Raw genomic sequence first — 22,256 nt, forward strand, 5'->3', positions numbered from 1 at the left:
TTCTGTCAAGGTGTGAGAAAGGATCTTTCCATGGCCAGGAATGCATGTAGCACAAGTCCATAAACGTGGATTTCCTAGAGTGCCCAGAGAGCCATGTGGTCTATCAAACCCATCTAAACTGGTCAGTAAAGAAGTCCTCCAAGTGCCTAAGGCTGTTTTTGTCAGGTTAACGCTCTCCTGTTTTATTTTAAAGTTCTGGACTTCTGAAAGCTGTTCACTTCATTGTGAGACTAGACAGTATTTTCTCAAGAAGAACAGTGCTTAAAAGTTCTCAGTTCCTTCTATCTGAAGTTTCCTTCGTGTCTTCTCCACTTGCTCTATCAAATTTCCTGAGGGCAGGGCTAAGTCACTACATTTGTGATGTCCTGTTCTCTCCAACTTTAATTCAACAGATGTTCATTGGGAAGCTTCCCCATGCCAGACACCTTCTAGAGTTGCAGACAATGCAGCGATAAGTGAGGTAGAGCCCTTCACCTCAAAGAACGTAGATTTTGGTAGAAGGAGTTGAACACAAATACAGAAATAACTACAATTCAACGCAGCCAACTCAAACCATGGGTGTGAAGAAAGGACTAAACCAGCAAAAACACCCACACGGAACAGAGAATAAAGAAAAAGTAAAGAATGTGAAAGGCTCACCGTTCTTTATTCCTACCCCTGTCTGTCTTCTCAGAGTTTTGAACTTCTAATGTGCTGTGTAGAACAATGTCTTGAGAAAAACCATGGGCCATATTAGTATATGTCAGAAGTGTGGAAAAAGTAATTCTTGTAAGCCCAACTATAGTCATTACTCAAAAGAAAGTCAAAAATTAGAAAATGTAGACACCCAAAGGGCAGGCAATTAAGGTTTCAAAAGTTAGAATGGGTGTTATATATACAATATGGATTAAAATATTAACTGCATTGTGTTTGTTAAATGAGGAAAAGTGAACGCATTTTAATTTTTCATTTTGCGTCTTTCAGGTAAACTCTATATGTGGTTCTGTGGCATTTGCTGATAATAAGAATTTGCCTCTTTCAAAATTATATTCAGTCATGGATGCTAATGATGACTCCGATGAAGATTATCTTACAAGTTATGATGTTCAGCTCAGTATTCAAGAATCCACTGCAGCCAGCAAGACTGTATTTTATCCTGAAAGGTAACATTCAAATTGACTCTCCTCACCAAAACTTTTTCATGGCCTTCATTTTGTTGTAAAATGAAATGAATGACATTTCCTGAGCCCTCCTCCAGGAAAACACTTCCCTTTCTTTTCTGGCAAGGAATTCAATACCGTACAAGAGCTACTGTGCACAGGTTTAGCTATTTGATCTTCTACAAATCCCCGTCTCCTGTGGAATATGGAGATTACCTAGATGGGAAATTCCCAGTTGAATTTGGTTATATACAATTGCCTATTTCCTAAATTCCTATGGAATCAAACAGGACAATAAATAATGTGAACAAATTTGCAAGCACTGTTTATACGACTAACGTACAGATAAGTATACAGAATCTGTTCTGCTACTGACTCAGGCAGCCTTTATAAGAAATGGATTCCATGTTGCACCTTTAAAATATGAAGAATAATGTTAACTCACCTAGCCTGTAAGTTTAATGAATGGGAAAAGAGTTGAGCGATTTTATTATATACGACAAAGTAATATATAAACCAGAGCCTATTTAATTATCTACTATTCAAGTGACAGCAGTTAACAAATTTCACATAAAATTGGTGTTTTGTGTTGGCAAGAGTTATAGAGTCTAAAACTGCCAAAGTAAATCTTTGTCTTGAATAGCATACATTATATTTCTGACAAAAACAAATTTTAGTTTACCTTTATATTCTATTATAGTATTTAGAATCCTGTATTCTGAAATTTTGAAGTGCTTTTGAAAAGGTTCAGTGCTATAAAATTATTGCTTTTGAGCTTTTAAAAAAATGGACATATTACATTTAAATTTCTGGTCTCGTTAATTTTTCCCTCATCTGCAACAGATTTTAAAACTTCAGAGTTCCCAGGAAGGCATTCACAGTCCTAGAATACCAGTGGATGCTTCTGCTTTAATAGAGTTAAATCAATTTCTTATGAAATACCTTGTTGCCTCTGAATAAACACACACACCAGAGAACTTCCTTGAGGGTTGACAACGACCTGCTGGGCCAGTGATTGGGAGTTTGTTCGGTAGATGCTCAGCCTATTTTTCACTTGTGGATCGGTTGTTTAAAGACTCTAACATGCAGCGTAGAGCATACACTCCCAAGTAAGCAATCATTAATTAGCAATTATTAAGTTCAAAGCAACAAACCTTTACTGAGCATAGTGTTTTTAAAGTTGGGAGAAGCCTTAGAGATGTTCCTATTTAATCCCCTCATTTTATCAACGTAGGAACCACCATCCAGAGAGGCTACTGGCCTCCCCAGGATAACAAAATCACAAAACCTGAACCCAGCTCTTCTGACTCTGACTCCAGTTGTTTACCCCTTTTTCATTGCCTACAACTAATTTCAGAGACGATGTTATAATCTTCTGTTTTTCCATCTTCACTAATGTTCTTAGGTCCAATGTATCATAAATACACTCTGTATCTGACTTTTAGACATTTATGCTTTTAAAGTAGATAAAATTAGTTGTGTGCATTTCTTATAGATCTTGATTATTAAAAGTATGTGCAAAAACTAAATAAATGTTTTGGTTCCTTGAAGTATACCATGAATACAAATATAGCTTGTTTTTCTTTCTCTGTAGATTTGTACCACTAAGTGATAAAACGAGAAAGCTGGTGGAGGCCATAAAGCAAGGTAAGTGGGTGTATCGCCTACAGTAGGATGGATTGGAGATTCTACTTGGCCAAGAGATTTGTTATCAGCCCATGTGTTTATTTTAGGTTGCATTCTTGAGCTCCAGGAGTATGTGAAATATAAATATGCATTGGATGAAGCTGATGAAAAAGGATGGTTTCCATTGCATGAAGCTGTTGTTCAACCCATTCGACAAATACTTGAGGTTGTCCTGGATGGTAAGAGAACATAAAATCCCCTTGACCAAACTGAAGCGGTAATGTAGATGTTATGGAGTAATCCCAATGAACATAACAAGCAAAAAGAAAAATTAGAATAAAAGATGATTTGCAGTTTGGAAAAGGCAGTACTCATGCTTTAAACTGAGTACAAAGATCAGTACATTTTGTGGGGTTCAGGGCTCACCCTTTGCATCCTCCTAAAAATATGGCACAGGTTGGTGGGAAGATGTTTGTGATTATCGCTTAAAAGTTTGTTTGCAGCATGAATTAATTTATTTAAATATAAAGCTTTTTGCTTTTAGAAGTCAGTTTTAAATTTTCATCTTGAATTGTCTCTTGAGTTAGTGGTTTCCAAAAGAGTATTATTTAGTACAACAAGTAGTACTTACAATATCTATCCTTATATTACATTAATTTTTTCATAATGCAAACATTAATAATTATTGCGGTAAGCCTACCTAGGGTTAGATATTAATAATAATTCTGATGTTCTAATATAGCATTTTTCACATCTCAGCATCTTATAAAACAATTTGAAAGTGCTCTACTTTTCAACCTTCAATGTTGCTCCCTGATTCTGCTGTAGGAGATAATGATAGCTACCGGATAATTAGCTATCCAGCTATCCAGCCAGCTAAAAAAATGTTAAAAACAGATAATTAGACAGGTAGACAGATAGTCAGACAGACAGAAATAGATGATGTTAAGCATGGTATTTCTTTTCTGACATATTCTGACTGGATACATTCATTCAAATACTTCTCATTCCCACATTCACAGACTTCATTTGATAAAAAGCAATTTCAGATGCAGTTTAAATAAAAACACAAAGGATTGGGGATTTGTTTTACAATTTATTAAGAAATGAGAATTCACAACCCATTATCATTTTTTAAAAAAGGCACCTTGAGACATAAATGTTGGTTTGCTAGCTGTCAACTTGATTAGCAAGCCCACGCTCATCTACTTCTACTCACTGGCATTTGCTAGACTTTAATCATATCTCTTTTTAGTCTTCCCTTTTTCATCAGTTGACTTTGTTCAATCTACTGTAGATAATATTGCATCATTCTGATCTATATGATATCCTTTAAGTAAAGATTTTTAACTTTACACAATGCTTTCATATCTCAGCATCCTATAAGACGCTCTGGGAGTTCAAGACCTCTGATGGAGAAACACCCTTGACTTTGGCAGTCAAAGCTGGTCTGGTGGAAAATGTAAGAACCTTACTAGAGAAAGGAGTGTGGCCAAACACCAAAAATGACAAAGGAGAGACACCCCTTCTGCTTGGTAAATGACCTTTCTTTCTAGAACTTTTATAATTTGAGATAAATAATATTTAATAAGTACTTATTGGAAACCACTGTGTATTGATTGGCTAAAGTTGTGTGACCTCATCTCCTTCCATTCCCTGAGGTCTTCCCCTAACCCCCATCTCACCTGTCCTATGATTTTGTTTTTCTATCCCACAAAGAGGTCAAATGTGAAAGCTCTTTCAGCAACAATTAATCAGGAGGGACCCGAATGAGGAGTTTTATGAGGCCAGGAGTGCCAATTCTAAAGGAATATTCTCTAACTGGTGTCCAGCTATAAGGAAGGTTGCATGTGTGATCTGTAGCCTGAATATAAAGAAGCAGAAAGGGAATTCCAAAGAGAGACATCAGGTCCACAGCAGGACAAAGAAGAAGAACTGAAAGGCAGGAGATCCAGCAGATTCTGAGCACACAGGTGCGGCACTGGGCACCACTAGGGGGTTGCCGCTGTGACACAACATAGGAATGATTGTAAGCCTGAAGGTGTCGATTATCTATCAGCTTCTTCTCAGGCTTGTGTGCTGCTTGTTGACAGATAAGAATTAGCAGGTCTGTTTGTAGAAGCAGAGAGAGATGAGATTAACTACAAATGACCAAAGATAAACTTTCCTTCTCTTAGGGACATAGGTGTGGAGTAAGAGTTTCGGCTTTGGCACCTGAGATCCTTGGATTTATTTTCCCCCCCATTTTATTGAGATATAATTGACATATAACATGGTATTAGTTTAAGGTATACAACATGATTTGATATATGTCTATATCACGAAATGATTACTACAAAAAGCTTAGTTAACATACATCACTTCACAGTTACACACTGTTTTTTCTTGTGTTGAGAACTTTTTCTTTTTTAATTTATTTATTTTATTTATTTTATTTTTGGCTGTGTTGGGTCTTCGTTGTTGCTCACAGGCTTTCTGTAGTTGCAGCGAGCGGGGGCTACTCTTCGTTGCGGTGCGCGGGCTTCTCATTGCGGTGGCTTTTCTTGCTGTGGAGCATGGGCTCTAGGCTCGCGGGCTTCAGTAGTTGTGGTGCTCGGGCTCAGAAGTTGTGGCTCGTGGGCTCTAGAGCACAGGCTCAGTAGTTGTGGTGCGCGGGCTTAGTTGCTCCGTGACATGTGGGATCTTCCAGGACCAGGGCTCGAACCCATGTCCCTCGCATTGGCAGGTGAATTCTTAACCACTGTGCCACCAGGGAAACCCCAAGAACTTTTAAGATCTACTCTCTTAGCAACTTTCAAATATACAATACAGTATTGTTATGTGAATGTTAATTCTAGCTGTGAGATTGTAGTCATGGACCACAGTTTCCTCCAGTATAAAATGGAAATACAACACCACCATGCAGAATTGTTATAAAAAATTAGAGAAAAATATAAATATGTAAAACTCTTGCCACATGGTAGATGCTCAGGAGAAGAGAGACGTTACGAAATAGTGTAGGCATGGCAGGAGGAGAGGGAGAAGCCTTGAAATTGTGCACCAGCAGTCACAGAGGAAGCAAATAAAGCATCACGAGCTGTGGGCACAGCGAGAAAACAATACCACAGCTCCTGTCCACACTAAAAATCACTAAAATTTTTAAAACAACCTGAATATCAGTAACAACCTGAATATCAGTAACAACTCGAATATCAGTAACAGAAAACTTAGACAAGTTGAACATCAGTAAAGTATTTACATTTGACAACATTAATTCAACAACATCAGTGCAACCAACGTTTACTGAAAAGTCACAGTAAGCCAGCATGTGCTGGACAGCATGGATAGAAAGACGAATGTTATGATCGTCTTCCTCTCAAAGGGTCTAGTAGGAGAGTCTAGATATGATTGAAATAGAATATTAGTGTTAATACATGCTATAACAAAGGTGTATATTCAAAGTAAATTGGGGAAATAAGAAAGCAGTGAATCTGTGAAGCTTCCAAAGAGAAAGTTGCTCTTGAGTTGTGACTCAGGGGGATGTAAAGGGGATCGTCAGCGGACAGGGGAGGGAAAATCTCCTAGGCAAGCCTTCGCCCCCGGACAAAATTGTTCAATGAACAGTGTCACCACAGTGTGGGTGCATTCTGATCTGATTCCTTACTTACTCTTGCCCTGTGTCAGAGCTTCCAGCCTTCCCAAATTCAGATTAAATTGGACAAACTAATTATTATAGTTAGGGTAGAGGTAAAGCTTCCATAACAAAACAAACAAACACAGACACACAACACAAACAAACAGCAATGACTTCAAAAGAAAGAAGTTCATTCCTCTCTCACACAACATTTCAGAAGTGAGTGGCCTAGGGTTGGCAGGGTGGCTATGCCTCCTTTACACAAGACTTTCAGATGTTACATTTTCCAGCCAGCAGGGGGGAGGAAAGAGGCAGCCTTGGGAAAGCATGTTGGCCTCTAAGAAGATGACCTAGACATTGTACACAGCACTTCTGTTCATACCATGTTGTTCAGATTTTGTCACATAGCCACACTTAGGTGCCAGGGAAGCCGGGATATTTAGTGTCTACCTGGATAGACTGTGAACAGCTAAAACTTGGGAGTTCCTCTTGCTCGAGGAAAAGGGGAAACACAAGTACTGAGGAAGAGATGATTTTTCTCTGCATACATGTTACCAGCCTTTATGTCACAGTAACATGGTGCTTTTCATAAATGAACGGAGCTCTTTTCCTGAGCAGGGATACTAAATGGAATATCACCTCTGGTTGTTTCACCACTATTAGTGTGATCTATTATTTTTGTAAAGGCATATACCATGGAGTATTTGCATGTATTTGTTGGTGTTTCTATAGATAGTCTTTGATTTCTGCAAAAAAGATACACTTTTCCAGAGTTTGTATACTATCTCACTTTGCGAATATACAATTATTCTCTACTTGCTATTCTCAATCCACTCATGTTCTTAAGGGACAACTAGGTCATGATTATCACTCATTTGTTTTCTTTTTGTTTCATTTAAATTTTTCTTTACTGCTTAAGTAAAGCAGAGCATTAAGTATTTATTTATATGCATTTCAAAGTCTCAATTGTTGATCTCTCTACTCTAGCAATAACTAAAGTATGGGAAAGGAACTGGATCGTTGAGTTATCAAAGTCAAAATAGAATTAACATTTGGAAATAATATTTTTAAAAACCAGATGGTAACATCAAAGATAAAACCAAAGTCTCATGAAGGAAATATTATGGAGGTGTTCACTTATGTCCCTATCATCCACATTTCTGGAGAATAGGGACTCTCCTTGGGTTACCTTCTTCAGGACATTCGTTGTGGAATCTATGTCAAGTCTTTTTAGGTTCAGAGGAAAATGGATCATCCATGTCACTTTCTCAGTTTTTTCTTGAATTTTTGGGCTACTTTGAAATTGGCTACTTACAGTCCATTAACATATAAAGGAGAGATTAGAGAAAAAAGTGCTGTTTTTTAAAAAAATTTTGATGCGCAATGCCATTTTTATTTGTCTTAACCTGCCACCATTATCTTTGTCTTTATTTATGGAATACTCCTTAGATGGAAAAAAAAAATCACTTTTGGTTCCTCCAGGGCCCTTCTTCCCCATCAGCCACCTGGCGCTTACTTATGGTACTTAGATGTATTACAGTCATGTTATACAGTTACTTGCTGAGTGTAGATATCTGATTTGTGATGATCTGACAGTTATTAACTGTTTTTTGCCCCCGGACTCCCTCTCTACCCATCCCTCTGAACCTGGTGTAGCCTTTCTCTAGTAGGATAGCCACAAGATTATCCTGGCCAGTGGGTCCCAGGGTACAGAGGAAGACGAGGGAACAGTCTGGCACAACATCTCAGTTCCACTGCCCTCTATTTTCCGAGAACGTTATGCCATTTGCAATTCAGTTAATTTTACTTCAGACAGTTTCTTTCTCACAGATCAATACATATCCTCTTTACTCCATCTCCTCTTTCAATCTTCCAATCCTTGTCAAGATACTGCAAAACAAAATCTCTTCTCTATTGGTATGTCATATGAGTCAGAAGATAACTCACTGCTGATATTAAGTAAATTATATGAGCAAAACACATATATCCAGAAAGAAAATGGCAGAATTTTTTTTAAAAAGAAAAGTGCCAGCAAACTATAAAGTGTTCAACACTGCCTATAACCAATGCAAAATTCTCTAATTCCCTAACTCTTCAACGGAGGCTTGCTTTCCTCTAAGCATATAAAGATACATATATATGAAATATATTTTTTACTTCGTAAATTATTTAATTTGTATTTTACTTAGCTACATTACACAAATTCTGTACCTTGTTAGTTTTCATTATTTTAGCCAATTATTTGTTAAGAATGCCTTCATGGGTTAGCTTGGGAGGGGTTCCCTTTGATTTTGATTATTATTTCTATGAGAAATAAAATGTATTCTTAGTTCCAAAAATTAAACTGCAAGCAAAGTTTTAATTATTTTTTAATTATTTGAAGTTGAATATGGCTTATATATGCTGTTATTTTCTTGAAAAAAAGACTAATATCTCTAATCAACATGTTCCCTGAGTCAGACAAAAGGAAAACAGATCATGAGGGAAGAGTTTCATTATTTTAATACATTTTTTCTAAGTAGAAAAAATGGAATAGGAGCAAGAAGATAAATGAGGACACATTATCTCTTAGTTTGTTTAACTTATTGATGTTTGCTTTGCAAGAGCACCAGCTAGGATGAGGTAATTCACTGTAATTAGAGCTGCCAGTGGCAGGTGGGTGATTCAGAGAAAGGCATTTGTCAGCAGACTCTGCTTCAGACAGTGAGTAGGAGAAAAACTGAAATCTCACTGCCTGATGGCTTGCCTGCCTCCAAACGAAATAGGCAAAGTTTGTCTTCATCCTCCTTTTATGCCTTTTGGAGCCCTTTCCTTTGCCTTGGCCTCAGAGCCTTTCTGGATTCTGCCTCCTAGTTGCCCAGGATGTTCTGTGTGGCCCTACATGTCCTCCTGCCTTTCCCAGCAAAGGCCCAGACTCTGAGTCTCTCTTCAAACAGAAGACAGTGTAGGCTTCTTCCCCAGGCTGTAAATTCCACGAGGGAGAACTACGTCTGTCTTTTTCCTGTTGTCCACAGTGCCTAACTCAGTGCCTTTCATATAGCCAGTGCGTATTAACTGCATGAAAGGATGAATGAACGAATGAATGAGTGTTAGAGAGTAGCACTCGTCCTGCTCTGTTTCTTATTAAGATTTTACTTTACTGATAAGAGGAAAATGCATTACATCTTTGAGAAGTATTTCTATCTAAACTGGGGCAATCCATTAACAATCCGAAGGGGGAAAAAACTTTTAACAGTGTAATTTCAGCTATTAGAAAAAAACAGAGAGGGAGAGAGACATCTGATTTAGTGAACCTTGGAAAACGTAGGGCATTAGCTGTCACGTACTTCACCTATAAAAAAGAACAACTGACCTATCTGGATTCTAAACATTCCTATTGCTAACCTCTCATAAGAGTATGGGAAAGAGAAGTTTATTTAATATTTACTGCTGGCTTTGGTGGGGAAAAAACTCTTTCTAGAGGGAGAAAAACTTGATAAACATTATTTACACATGTGGCTCCATGATCCTAGAAGTGATGAAATTATAGTAATAATAATGGTTATCATTTATTGAGCTCCTAGTATATACTAAGCATTTCACATACATTAATTAATTTATTTAACTTATACAAAAGTTGATGTTATTTTGATTTTGTTGATGAAGCAACAGAAGTTTAGAAAGAGTACACACAGCTTCCTTGTGATAGGCATCCTGTTTTCCATGAAACTCTTACCCATCCTCAGGTCAGGGTCTTAAAGAAAAGGCAGTATCATCTTGCATGCTTATACTCCACAATAGGAATTTGGTATGTGAAATAGAAGGGGTATGAAAAATACAAGAAAAGAAATCACTAATATCTCTTTTGATATTAAGTCAGGTAATTAGTTTAATGCCATGTAAGGTATTTGTGTTATATGCCTACCATTGACTATTCTTTCTAAAATCATCTTCAAGCTGTAAAAAAGGGCTCCTATGACATGGTGTCTGCCCTGCTTCAACACCACACCAGCCTTGACCAGCCCTGTGTCAAGCAATGGTCAGCAATGCATGAAGCAGCCAAACAAGGCCGCAAAGATATAATAGCTCTACTACTAAACCACGGAGGCAACGTCCACCTAAGAGACAGATTTGGAGTCACCCCGTTAGGTGTTGCGGCCGAGTATGGTCACTGTGATGTGTTGGAACACCTGATCCACAAAGGTATGTAGAAAGGAATTGCATGTTGCTGACTTTTCTCCTGCCTCTTGGATCTCCTTTTCTCCACTTCTCACTGGCTCCTCTTCCTCTCCTGAATGTATCTGGGCATCAAGCTTTTGTCCCATCCCTCGGTAGCCCCCTCAATAGACCCTTATTGCACAACTCACTTGAACCCTATGCGCGGGGAACTACAAATCTGAGTGCCTGGCCCCGATTGCTCCCAGTTTTCACATAGATGGCTCACCAAGGTCTCACACTCATCTTCTCCTGAGTTGAATTCCTCTTCTTTCACACTTCTAATAATTTCTCTCAGCGAAGACTGAGAGCTTAGATTTATCTCTAATTCCCCCATCACCTTCTGTTTCAAATATGGTCATTTGCCGTGTGCTACAGCAACCCTCTCTCTCACCTGTTCTCACCTTGGCAGACCCTCTCGTCTGCATCCTCCCATCTTCCCTGGACCAGTGTAATTGGTTCCTAACCATTTTCCTGGTTTCCAGTCTCTCCATCTGAGAATCCATACTGTATACTACAACTCAGCTCCTCTCCCTAAAGGTCAGCTACAGTAGAACAAACTATTCAGAAAATCCCCAGTGGCTCCACACTGCCCACTGAATCATGCTCAGGTCCCCACTGCACCATCCTGAATTGTTTTTCCAGGTTTATCTCTCACTACTCCTAATATTTATCCTGTACTCCAGTTAAATAGCCTAGCAATATTCCCAAACATACCTTGCATTCATTCTTTCTGGGTTTGGATCAGGTCCTTGCCCTCATCTGGAATACCCTCCAACACAATTCAAAGTTAATGTCTTGAGACACCTCCTCCCTGAAGACTTTCCTAATTCTTCCCAACAGAGTGTGATGTTGTCCTCCTTTGAAACCTCCAAGTGCTTTATACAACAACTGAACCAGGAATTAAGATACTGACTTCTTAAACTGGTTTCTGCCACCTACCCATTGTCTGACTCTCGCCTAGTTACTTAAGCACCTGGGTCTCAGTTTCCTCATCTGTAAATAAAGGCTAGGACAACATTATCCTCTGTGGGGAAAAGACTCACATTTTTGAGCCGCCCCCAAATGCAACTTCATTTAATTGTCAAATAAACCCTATGAAATAAGCTGTATTACTCTAGTTTACAGAGGAGGAGTTGGAAGTTCACAGAAGTAAATAGCTTGCCCCAAAATCTCACAGTCAGCAACAAAACCACAATGCAAACAGACCACTTTCCCCTGCATCATGCCTTCTGGTCCTGACGTCACTTGAATATTATACAGTTTGTGTTCTTTGATGATATTTTGTCTCATTTCCCCTCAGAGCCACTTAAGATAGTCAGATTTATTTACCTTAGCATCTTCTGCTGGGTCACACATGGTGTTTGCACACAGAAGACAGTTGATAAATATTTATTGAAATCGAGTGTTAACTGCTGTCTTTAAAAGTCTAACTGTACCTTTTTGGGGGAGCCTTTGCTTATCGTGGGAATTGACTTGATTTCTCAGATGTTCTTATGACGGAAAGATTTTCTAATAGAATGAAACACGCTGCATGATTGTTTATTGAAAAGACCGAGAACACAGGTGTTCTTAATTTTATACTTTTAAGTCCTAACCAGAAGGGAAAACAACAGGTTATTTTTAAGGAGATTATCTTGACAGTCTGTCCAGCTATCACTATGCCGCATGTTTTATACTGCCAGGAGGGGATGTGCTTGCTTTGGCGGATGACGGGGCATCAGTGTTGTTTGAGGCAGCAGGAGGGGGCAACCCTGACTGCGTCTCCCTCCTGCTGGAATATGGAGGAAGTGGAAACATACCTAACAGAGCAGGGCATCTTCCTATACACCGAGCTGCCTACGAGGGACATTATCTGTGAGTAATAAATCATAGCATGATCATTTCAAGTGGAAAAACACAAGCTTGTATATATGGTATAATCCCAAATCTATCTATACACCTCCCAAAATCCAAAAAGAAAAAGGCAAAATGTTCACAAGTTTTGTATATCTATATATTTGTTTGATTTTCCCCATTCTTTTTATATTCTTTTACTTTAAAAAATTTCCACATTGAATTTATACTACTTTTTTTTTAACCCAGATTTATAGAATTGCCATTACATGATGCTTTTATTTTTAATTTATTTTATTTTATTTTATTTATTTATTTTTGTCTATGTTGGGTCTTCGTTTCTGTGCGAGGTCTTCCTCCAGCTGCGGCAAGCGGGGGCCACTCCTCATCGTGGTGTGTGGGCCCTACACCATCACGGCCTCTCTTGTTGCGGAGAACAGGCTCCAGACGCGCAGGCTCGGCAATTGTGGCTCACGGGCCCAGTTGCTCTGTGGCATGTGGGATCTTCCCAGACCAGGGCTCGAACCCGTGTCCCCTGCATTAGCAGGCAGATTCTCAACCACTGCGCCACCAAGGAAGCCCGAATTTATACTACTTTTAAAATGAAAAGATATTTTCTTTTAGAAGAAAGTAAGTTATAAGTGAGAATTCTGCACAAGCCGCCCAAATGTGCCTTTTTGTTTTTTGTTTTTTTTAATATGTTTAACAGATGGCTACAGGTTTCTAAAAATTTTGCCCTTGGCAAAGGATTAAAATTTGTGTTACTCTAATCTTTATCAACACCAACATATCAATAGAAATCTATAATCATTATATTAAACTACCCACCATGAAAGGAGGTTTTAGGCAATTAAGTATATTTCATAAATTCAAAAACTTTGAAATCATTAGGCTTTATCACAATTTCAATGGTGACATTGGCTAAGTTAAGTAGCCAATGACACGTAATTGACACTAAGTGACACATTGTTAAAGTTCATAAATTCACACGTGGTAGCTCTGAATTAGGCACAAGAGGTCAACTTATCCTTGCCTGTGGCTCTCATACTTCTCTAGTTCATCAGTCAAGTGTGAAATTCACAGCTCTTTGTCACAGGTTCTTTGAAACATAAGCTGTGGTTAGTTGTCTCGGTTGAACTGATGTAAGGTTGATGGAACAACAAAGGCTCTTCTTGTTGCCAATAATTCAATTTCAAGTAAGCAGACAGGATGTACATGGCCAATAGTAAAGCATACATTGCTCAGGAAGCAGTGAAAGGGGAGTAACAAATGAGAGTTCAAGAGACCTAAATTGTAGTCATTGCCCTACATCCATGTGACCTTGGACAAGTCATTTCACTTCTCAAGACTTCATATGGCTCTGCTGGTAATAAAGGGGTTGAACTCAGTGATGCTCAAGGTCACTTCCATCTCTAACTTCCTGTGACTCCATGTTCTAATGGTCAAGAGTGTGAAGCATTTTTCTATGGCATCAAATGGACTTACTTTCCTATTATATTTTTTTCGTTACATAGCATTGGTTGATTATAGATATTATGCTGTTCAGAGAAGAACTGAAAGATGGGGAGGGTTCCTGAATAATTACAATTCTAGGACCAAATATATAAGATCCAGTATTTTCCCCAGGAATATTTAGCTTGGGAAGCTAAATCAAAACTAAACTAAATTACACGAAACTGAAAAGTAGTAAGTCAATGGACAAAGATTAAATGTTTTTGTGTAAGGTTATCTAGAGAAAATAAAGGAAACTAAGTAAATTGCATTCACTTGTCTAGTGAGGAAGCTGGTTTATTTAATTTCTTGATTTTCTTCATGCCATGTGGATATTTGATTTTTTTTAGTGCACTGAAATATCTTATTCCAGTAACATCCAAACATGCAATCCAGAAAAGTGGGCTAACGCCAATTCACTCAGCAACAGATGGACAAAATGCACAGTGCCTAGAACTGCTTATTGAAAATGGCTTTGATGTCAATACCCTGCTTGCTGACCACATTTCCAAGAGCTACGATGATGAACGGAAGACTGCGCTCTATTTTGCCGTTTGCAATAATGATATCCACTGCATAGAAGTCCTCCTGGCTGCAGGTGCAGACCCAAACTTAGATCCCCTCAACTGTCTTCTTGTGGCAGTGAGGGCCAACAATCATGAAATTGTCAGGCTGCTTCTCGCCCATGGAGCTGATGTCAATTGTTATTTCAGGCATGTGAATGACACTCATTTCCCCAGTGCCATTCAGTATGCCCTAAATGACGAGGTAATGCTCAGGCTGTTGCTGAATAACGGCTATCAAGTGGAGATGTGCTTTGACTGCATGCACGGGGACATCTTTGGAAATTCGACTGTATGGTCAGAGATAGAGGAAGAGGTACTGCCGAGATGGATGTCTTGTGTCGTGAAAGATAACCCGGTGAGTTACATCCTTCTCTTCTTCATATTGGGTCATCATCCTAACGTTTGCTCATTAGGGATGTTAGAAGAAAAGAAAAATCAACTCCAACTTTTATATTTTTCTTGTTCTTGAGTTTTTGTTTGCAGTGATATGGGGAAATAAGCATAAAACTAGGCAAAGAAAAAAAAGTGTATTTTTCTTGAATTCGAAACCGAATGTTGAAGAATGTGGGAAAATATATCAATAATTTATGCTTATTTGGTGGAACGTTGGGGCTAGAAGCATGGGAAAAGCATGATTCTTCCACATCGTGCTGAATACAATCACATCAGAGCCACGCGTGCTTCAGGGCTCATAGTTTCACAGAAACAAGCAAACCGTTTATTTTTCTTCTTTTGTTCATTACAAGGAGGGAACTTTTATTTCCTGTAAAAAGACACAAAATAATTTTTCAGAACACAATTAAGTGTTTATGTATATAGTATATTAAAAGTACTACTAAATTAAATTTTATCACTTCTCTCAGTTCTGTGAGTTTATTACAGTTCCTTGGATGAAACACTTGGTAGGCAGCGTTATTCGTGTATTAATGGATTACATGGATTATATCCCTCTGTGTGCTAAACTGAAATCTGCACTAGAAGTACAGAGAGAATGGCCAGAAATCCGTCAAATACTAGGTAAAAGCAAAAGTTTTTCCTACAAAATTTTTTATGGAGAATGTATATAGGGGAAATTTCTTAATGTCATTTTTGATACTTTTTCATAGCTACTTCGCTTTCAGAATTATCTGTTTTTTCAAATCATCCTTAATACTTCTTCTGATATAAGATACTAATTTTTTGCTTTTCTTGATAATTTCCAACTCTTTAATTGTATAATGAGTAATACTATTACTATATTATATTCTGACTAGAACTCACTTTTTAAAAGTTAACTTCTATAATATCATAAAGTATATAGACTGTAATCTCCATGTGGGCAGGGATCTGTTTTGTTTATTTTTGTATTCTCAAGGCTTAGCATAATGCCTAGTAAGCAGTAAATACTCAATAAATATTGAGTAAATGAATGAATTAGAATTACCCTTTTTGATATGCTCTCTTCTGGGTCTTTATTGACAAATTCCTACCATCAAAAGTATGTATTACAAGCAGACCATTTTGTATTCTCTAGGTTAAAGTTTACTTATAATCATAAAAGTGAATCATATTACAAAAGTTTCAATAAAAGTACATCTAAAATTACTCCAAATTCAAATAGAAACTAGAAAAAAAATCATAAGCTGGAAAGGTTTTCTCCTTCAAAATATGAGTTTGGAAAAATGAACTTTCAAAACCTACATGGACATCACTTTATAGAGCCCGAGGACACATCATAGAACTTGGCATTACATTTAAATATTCTGGCACTCTTAATACACCTAAATCAAGTTTAAATGTGAAAAACCATGACAGCCTAGTCTTTAGGATCAGCCAAATTTTATGCAAATTAGTAGATTATATTTTATAGTCAAGAAGATGAAACTGAAATGTTGAGCTGATTCACATACCACATTTGTTAGGTATAAAGTTCTATAAAAAGAAATGGGCAATATAGTGGTTTTCATCTAAGCACTTTGTTTCCATCAGAGTCTCATACATTAAAGTATATAATCTGAATTTGGACCATTTTGACTATGGTAGCAAGAGACGTAAATTGGAGGAAGGATGGAGACTTTGATGGGCTAGAAAGAGTGATAGTTCAACTGAATGCAGATTTGGAGGTAAGCTTGGATTTTCCTCACATGGCGCTTCCACTGGAATGAGTTGGACGGTACAAGAGACTTTGTGGCAACTGAAACAGGAACCTTAGAGAATCTGATGAATCATATAGTATCGTGAGCCTAGAAATCGACCTCTGGGGTCAGATAGACCTAGAATGGGATGGAACTCTGGCCTTGCCTAGGTGTAGGATGGCTGGGTCATATAGTGCATACGTCATTCAGGGCTGATATTTTCATGGAAACAAGCAACAATTTATTGCATCATTTTTGTTTCATTGAGAGGAGGGGAATTTTTTATTTCCTGTAAAAAGACCAAGATAGTCATACTAGTTGTGTGACTTTGAGCAAGTTACTTATCTTTTTTATGACAAGGTTTTCCCACTGCAAAAATGGGGCTAGCATAGTATTCACCTCATAAGGTTGTTGTCGGGATTTAAAGAGATGATGCACGTAAGGTGTTTAGCATAAAGCCTACAGCATTAAAAACACTTATAAATTTAGCTATTTTAAAAACTAAATTATTAGTATTTTATGTTATTTTTATTGCAGTAAAGTACATGAAGTATCTGAAATGTATATGTAAAGTATGTCATGAATCCCCCCAACTGGTAGAGTTGCGTTACCATTGCTAATTTTTATAAATAAAAAACTAAGGCTAAAGAGGAATTACAAAGTATTCTGGGCCCTATAAATTCTTGAAACTAGTTCCCCTTCTGAACCAAGGCACACACTGGGAGTGAAGTCAAAATCAAGCAGGACAGAGATGTGAGAGCCCACATAAACATGGGGGCGACAAACAGAACCAGGAAACCTCAGGGAGCAGCCACCATATTCTGGATCAAAGCAAGAAGACAGCAGAATAGGGAGCTCTGTAAAGTTAGAAGAGCTATCTTGACCCAAGCATCCTTCTAGAAAGTCAGGAAAACTAAATTCACATGAAAATGAACAACAGGAAAGTATCCCAGTCAAATTCCATATAAATTTATTATAAGAAAAAATAGAAAGAGGAACAGAATAACATCCCCACAGACAACAAAAGCACACCAGAAAAACATGCCCTCAGGACAGATTAAAATTGAAACCCTCTGTTTCAAAACAAGCTAAAAAGCATAAGGAAAATGACACAAGACATGAAAGAACAACACAAGTCAGTATTAGAAAAAATTCAGAAATGAGGTAACAGTACTGAGGAAGGAATTAGAATGAAAAACAAAAAATTAATTTTGAATATAAAGACTGAACTGGAATGAAAGCAAGAGCTAATAATGCAATAGATAATGACTTAGGAGAAATAGAAGATGAAATTAAAGAAAATTCAAAAAATAAAGTGGAAATAAAGGGATATATAAAAGGATTTGAAAGACAGGGACAGTTTTGAAGACAGCTAAAGAAAAAGAAAACCAAATCAAAGGAACAGAACAAATACAAAAACGTGTATTGTGAAAAACTTTCTGTAATAAAAAAAGATTTGAAGCTGAAAATTACAAATTACTATACCCTTTGGTCATGTAGGTAAAAAGAACAAGTGACTTATAAGGGAAAAATTCAGATTATCTTAAACAATATTACTCTTCTGATCACCTTCTCAAGAATCTACTAAAAAATAAGCTTCAGACAAACCAAAATAACTAAAGAGATAATGACATAGGACCAGTAACGAGCATTAAACAGAAAACCAAGACTAAGTGCCAGTTAAAATGGAGAAGATATATAATGGTTATACTGTCAGATAATGTAGATATGACACAACTATTTTTAATGGGAGAAAAATGGAAAGAGCACACACAAAGACATTTTTAACAGAGCTCAGAAATTATATTGGTTGGTAGCATAATATTAATATTGTTATGCTGAGAATGAGAGATGTAGTCAGTACCTAGGATATTCTAATTCTATTATTCTTTGTATCCTTGAGAACCAGGATTGCCAGTGTGGAAGAAAGGGAATACAGATGTAATATGGAAGAGCTTAAAGAAAAATTCTGTAGTTCTGAATTTGAATTGGTGCTACTAGTATGAACTCATAAACTATTTTACCTTGAAAGCGTGTGTGTGTCTGTCTACAGAAGAGTCTTAGAAATAACGACAAGCCCAGTAGCAGTGCATATCCCTAGCACCCAGACTGTGGCTTTGAAATAGCATTTCCTAGAAAAAGAAACCAGAGTTTCTTGGAGAAATGGATGATTTCAGGTTTGGGGAAGGAAATATGCAAGATGAGTCAGGTATATCTGGTCATGCCAGATAACAAACTCTCACAGACTCATGTCCAAAGAATTCAGGAGCCAGCTTGAGGCTCCCACTGGCCAAATACGGGACAATTTAAGCTTCAAAAGGATAATTATTTCAATGAATTGAAACCAATTAAAATATTTAAATATAATATTTTAAAAATCGGTCAGCTCCAAAGGATAAGAAAATCAATACATCATCTTGAAAATTAATGAAGGAAAAGATGCAAGCATTTATTCCACCTTACCTGTATGATTTGTGCCACCAGTAACCAAAGAATACATGAGCAAACGTATCCTTCTATAAAAGTATTCCAAATAATAAATTAAAAAGAAATGATATAATTAGATATCACCATCTTGCAGCCCTCAGTAAGCTGCTAATACCCCGTAATGTGGTTCTTGGTGAAAGAACACAGCACCAGCTATAGTTTTGCCAAAGAGATCAAACCCGAGTCTGATCAAGCCTCTGGATCCAGCTAATAGTCTGCAAGAAATAGAGAAGGCAGTAGGACACAGGAGTGCACCATGAAAACGCAGTCTCAAAATTCAGGCTGTGGGAAATACGGCATTTTGGATATTCAAAGATTAATTGAAAGGAAGAAGGGGATAGAGAGAAGAACCTGCAGATTTAAAAAGCCTTAAAGAACACATCAAATTAAAAAAAATGTTGTCAATACTATAGGGTAGGGATAGCACACTGAGATGATGAAGCTCTAAAGGGAGTGATTACTATAAAAATCAGAACAGTAGTTCCTTATAGGGGAGGAAGGAATGAAGTTTGGGATGGATTGTGGAGGGAATTCTGTTATGGCTGGGGAAGTTCTTCTGTTCATGACCTGGGAAATGATTAAAGATGTTCACCCGATAATGACTTATAATAACTTAAGGAACTGTATGTTTGTGCAGTGGCTTTATCTATATTTTATTTTACAATAGAGGAGTTAAAATATTTTGGAGATTGTAAAGGAAAAAACCCTAAGGCTTAGATAAATTCATTTCCCAGAGTTATAGACAGAAAATAACAAAGCAAGGATTTGAACTCTTAGGTCTGTCTCACGTCAAAACACAGGCTCTTTCCCCAATACCACTGTGCTTCCTGTCATAGAACAGATTCTGCTTCTAATTGGTAATTCATTGTCCATGTGTTTGTATTGCAAAAGAATGACCAATTCTTATGACTTTAGAAAAGCAATCCAAGTAAGAATAAGACCAGGAAGTTTTTTTATTGTTTCAGTCACACATCATTGCAACTAGAGCTTAAGTCAGTTGATTGCTATGAGTATGGTTAACCAGTGGATGTCAGGATTCCTCCAGGTATACGTAGGGCAGAGGCTTTGTTAGGGAAAAAAATAATGTAATTTTTTTAAAAAGATGGGTTTATTCTGCCTATTTTGGTAACAATAACTTTGCCTCAGTGGTTTTTCAAAAACACTGTTTTAATTTTTTCAAGATAATTTGAATGTTTATAATATCAAATAGAACAGAAATGTGATCTCTTTGATTACTGAATTGAGTGATCGTTCACATTATTGAATGATTACAATGTACCGAGCACTTTTCTAATACCTTACATGAATTAATTTGTTCGATCTTTAAACAACCCTGTAAGGTAGGGTTATCCACATTTCCCAGGTGAGAATACTGAGACCACAGAGGTTAAATAACTTGTCCAAGATCACACAAATATGAAGTGGCGGAGCCAGGATTTTAATCCAAGCCGACTGAGTCCAGAGCCCACAACTAAGTCTGTGTGCAATGCTGCCTTTTCACTAGCTCATGTTGCTGGAGAATATATCGGTACTGTAATTATACTATAGATAAAGGTACTAGAGGTAAAGTAAGAGTTGAAAATAAAGGTTAACATCAGCTATCTGAATAACATTAGTAGATTTTTTTGGAAAATATAAAATGTTTAAGTATCAGACACTGAAACAAACCTAAGATTGAATAATGGATATATGGAATCGTTTGTATCAGATGTTTCACAGATAACTATTCATCAGAAAGATTGGTAGGAGAGAGCGGAAGTAAAGAAATATATCTTTCAAATACTCAATTCTAAAAAATAAATAGAAGGAGAAGTAAACATTTGCTTTCTTTAATCAAGTCCATTCATTCATTTAACATATTGTAGTTGAACACCCTGTAGGAGCCAGACTCTCTTTCTGACACAGGAGCAGACTAAACGTGTGCCTTCATGGAGCTTACATTCTAGAGGAATGGTCTGGAAGGCTTAATTGCAATTTGAATTTTACTTAAAGTCACCAGTTGCTAAGGTGTGCATGCCTGTTTTTTAGAATGACACTATTAATATTATTCTAAAACAGTCTGTATCTTACAGGTTAATCCATTAATATTGTTTTTATTTTTTGCTTGTTTTTCCCATTCACTTTAGAGAATCCCTGCTCCTTAAAGCATTTATGTAGGTTAAGAATTCGAAGACTTATAGGACTCCAGCGACTCTGCCAGCCAGCCTCAATGGAGAAGCTCTCTCTGCCACCAACTATTCAAAGATACATATTATTTAAAGAGTATGATCTCTATGGACAAGAGCTAAAATTGCCATAATTTAAAATAATATTTTTAAATGTGATTTAAAAAATGTGTTTAAATGAGATTCCTTCAGAGAATTTCTTGGAACCATTTTACATCCTTATGTGCATTTAAATCCATTGAAAATTTTATAACTGGATCCTGGGTTCTTTTGGGAGCACCATATTTTACATCTCTAAGGACCTTTTACATTGTGATTTTTTAAAGCTAGTCAATATTTTGTATTGATTGTCTTCACTTGCAATAAGTCTTCAAACTCTCCTTATCAAGTGACTCCTACAATATCCATGAGCAAGTCTCTCCTATGTTTATAAAACAAAGAACCACTTTCTCAAACCCACATCTCCAGCCAGTTGCTGCCCCATTCTCTCTTTTATCGCCACACGGCGTAAAAGAGCTCTTTCCTGTCTGCAGATTCACTCACTGTGATCTGGCTTCTGCTCCTTCCACTGCCCTTCTCAAGGTCCTTAACAACTTGCTTGTTGCTACTTTCAATGAGCATCCTTCAGTCCTTGCAACTGATTCCTGCAGCAACTGACTGATTGCCTGCTCCCTCCAGGAAACAGTTCTCCGGATACCTTGCTCTCTTGGCTCTCTTCCTACTTCTCTGGCTGCTCTGTGTCTGGCTTCTTCCTGCATTGCTCATCTCCTGCCAACTCTTTAGTAATGCGTCTTAAGTCCCCTTTTTTTATGCTAAGTTCTCTGGGAAATTTCATCCATGTCCATGGTTTCGTTTACTATCTACATGCTGTCGAATGTAAAATTTATATCCAAAGTTCAGCTTTCTCTCACGTGCTTGAGACCTGTGTAGACAATTGGCCTAAAGGACCTTTGAATACAAAGATACCTCAAATTCAGCATGTCCCAAAATGAACTCACCGTCTTCCTCCACAAGAAGGCTCCTTC

The 22,256-nt window shown here is 37.4% G+C and overlaps 1 protein-coding gene across 1 annotated transcript; it reads left to right on the forward strand.

Moving 5' to 3' along the window:
* The first annotated feature begins 1,035 nt into the window (after window positions 1-1,035).
* Window positions 1,036-21,365, forward strand: ASB15 (ankyrin repeat and SOCS box containing 15). Its single transcript, XM_061198002.1, has 9 exons — window positions 1,036-1,142; window positions 2,734-2,786; window positions 2,873-3,004; window positions 4,142-4,300; window positions 10,315-10,560; window positions 12,258-12,429; window positions 14,250-14,820; window positions 15,329-15,482; window positions 21,193-21,365. The coding sequence occupies exons 1-9, from the start codon at window positions 1,036-1,038 to the stop codon at window positions 21,363-21,365; spliced, it is 1,767 nt and encodes a 588-aa protein (XP_061053985.1).
* The last annotated feature ends 891 nt before the right edge of the window (window positions 21,366-22,256 follow it).

Source organism: Eubalaena glacialis, chromosome 8 (genome assembly GCF_028564815.1).
Source record: "Eubalaena glacialis isolate mEubGla1 chromosome 8, mEubGla1.1.hap2.+ XY, whole genome shotgun sequence".
Taxonomy (NCBI): Eukaryota; Metazoa; Chordata; class Mammalia; order Artiodactyla; family Balaenidae; genus Eubalaena; species Eubalaena glacialis.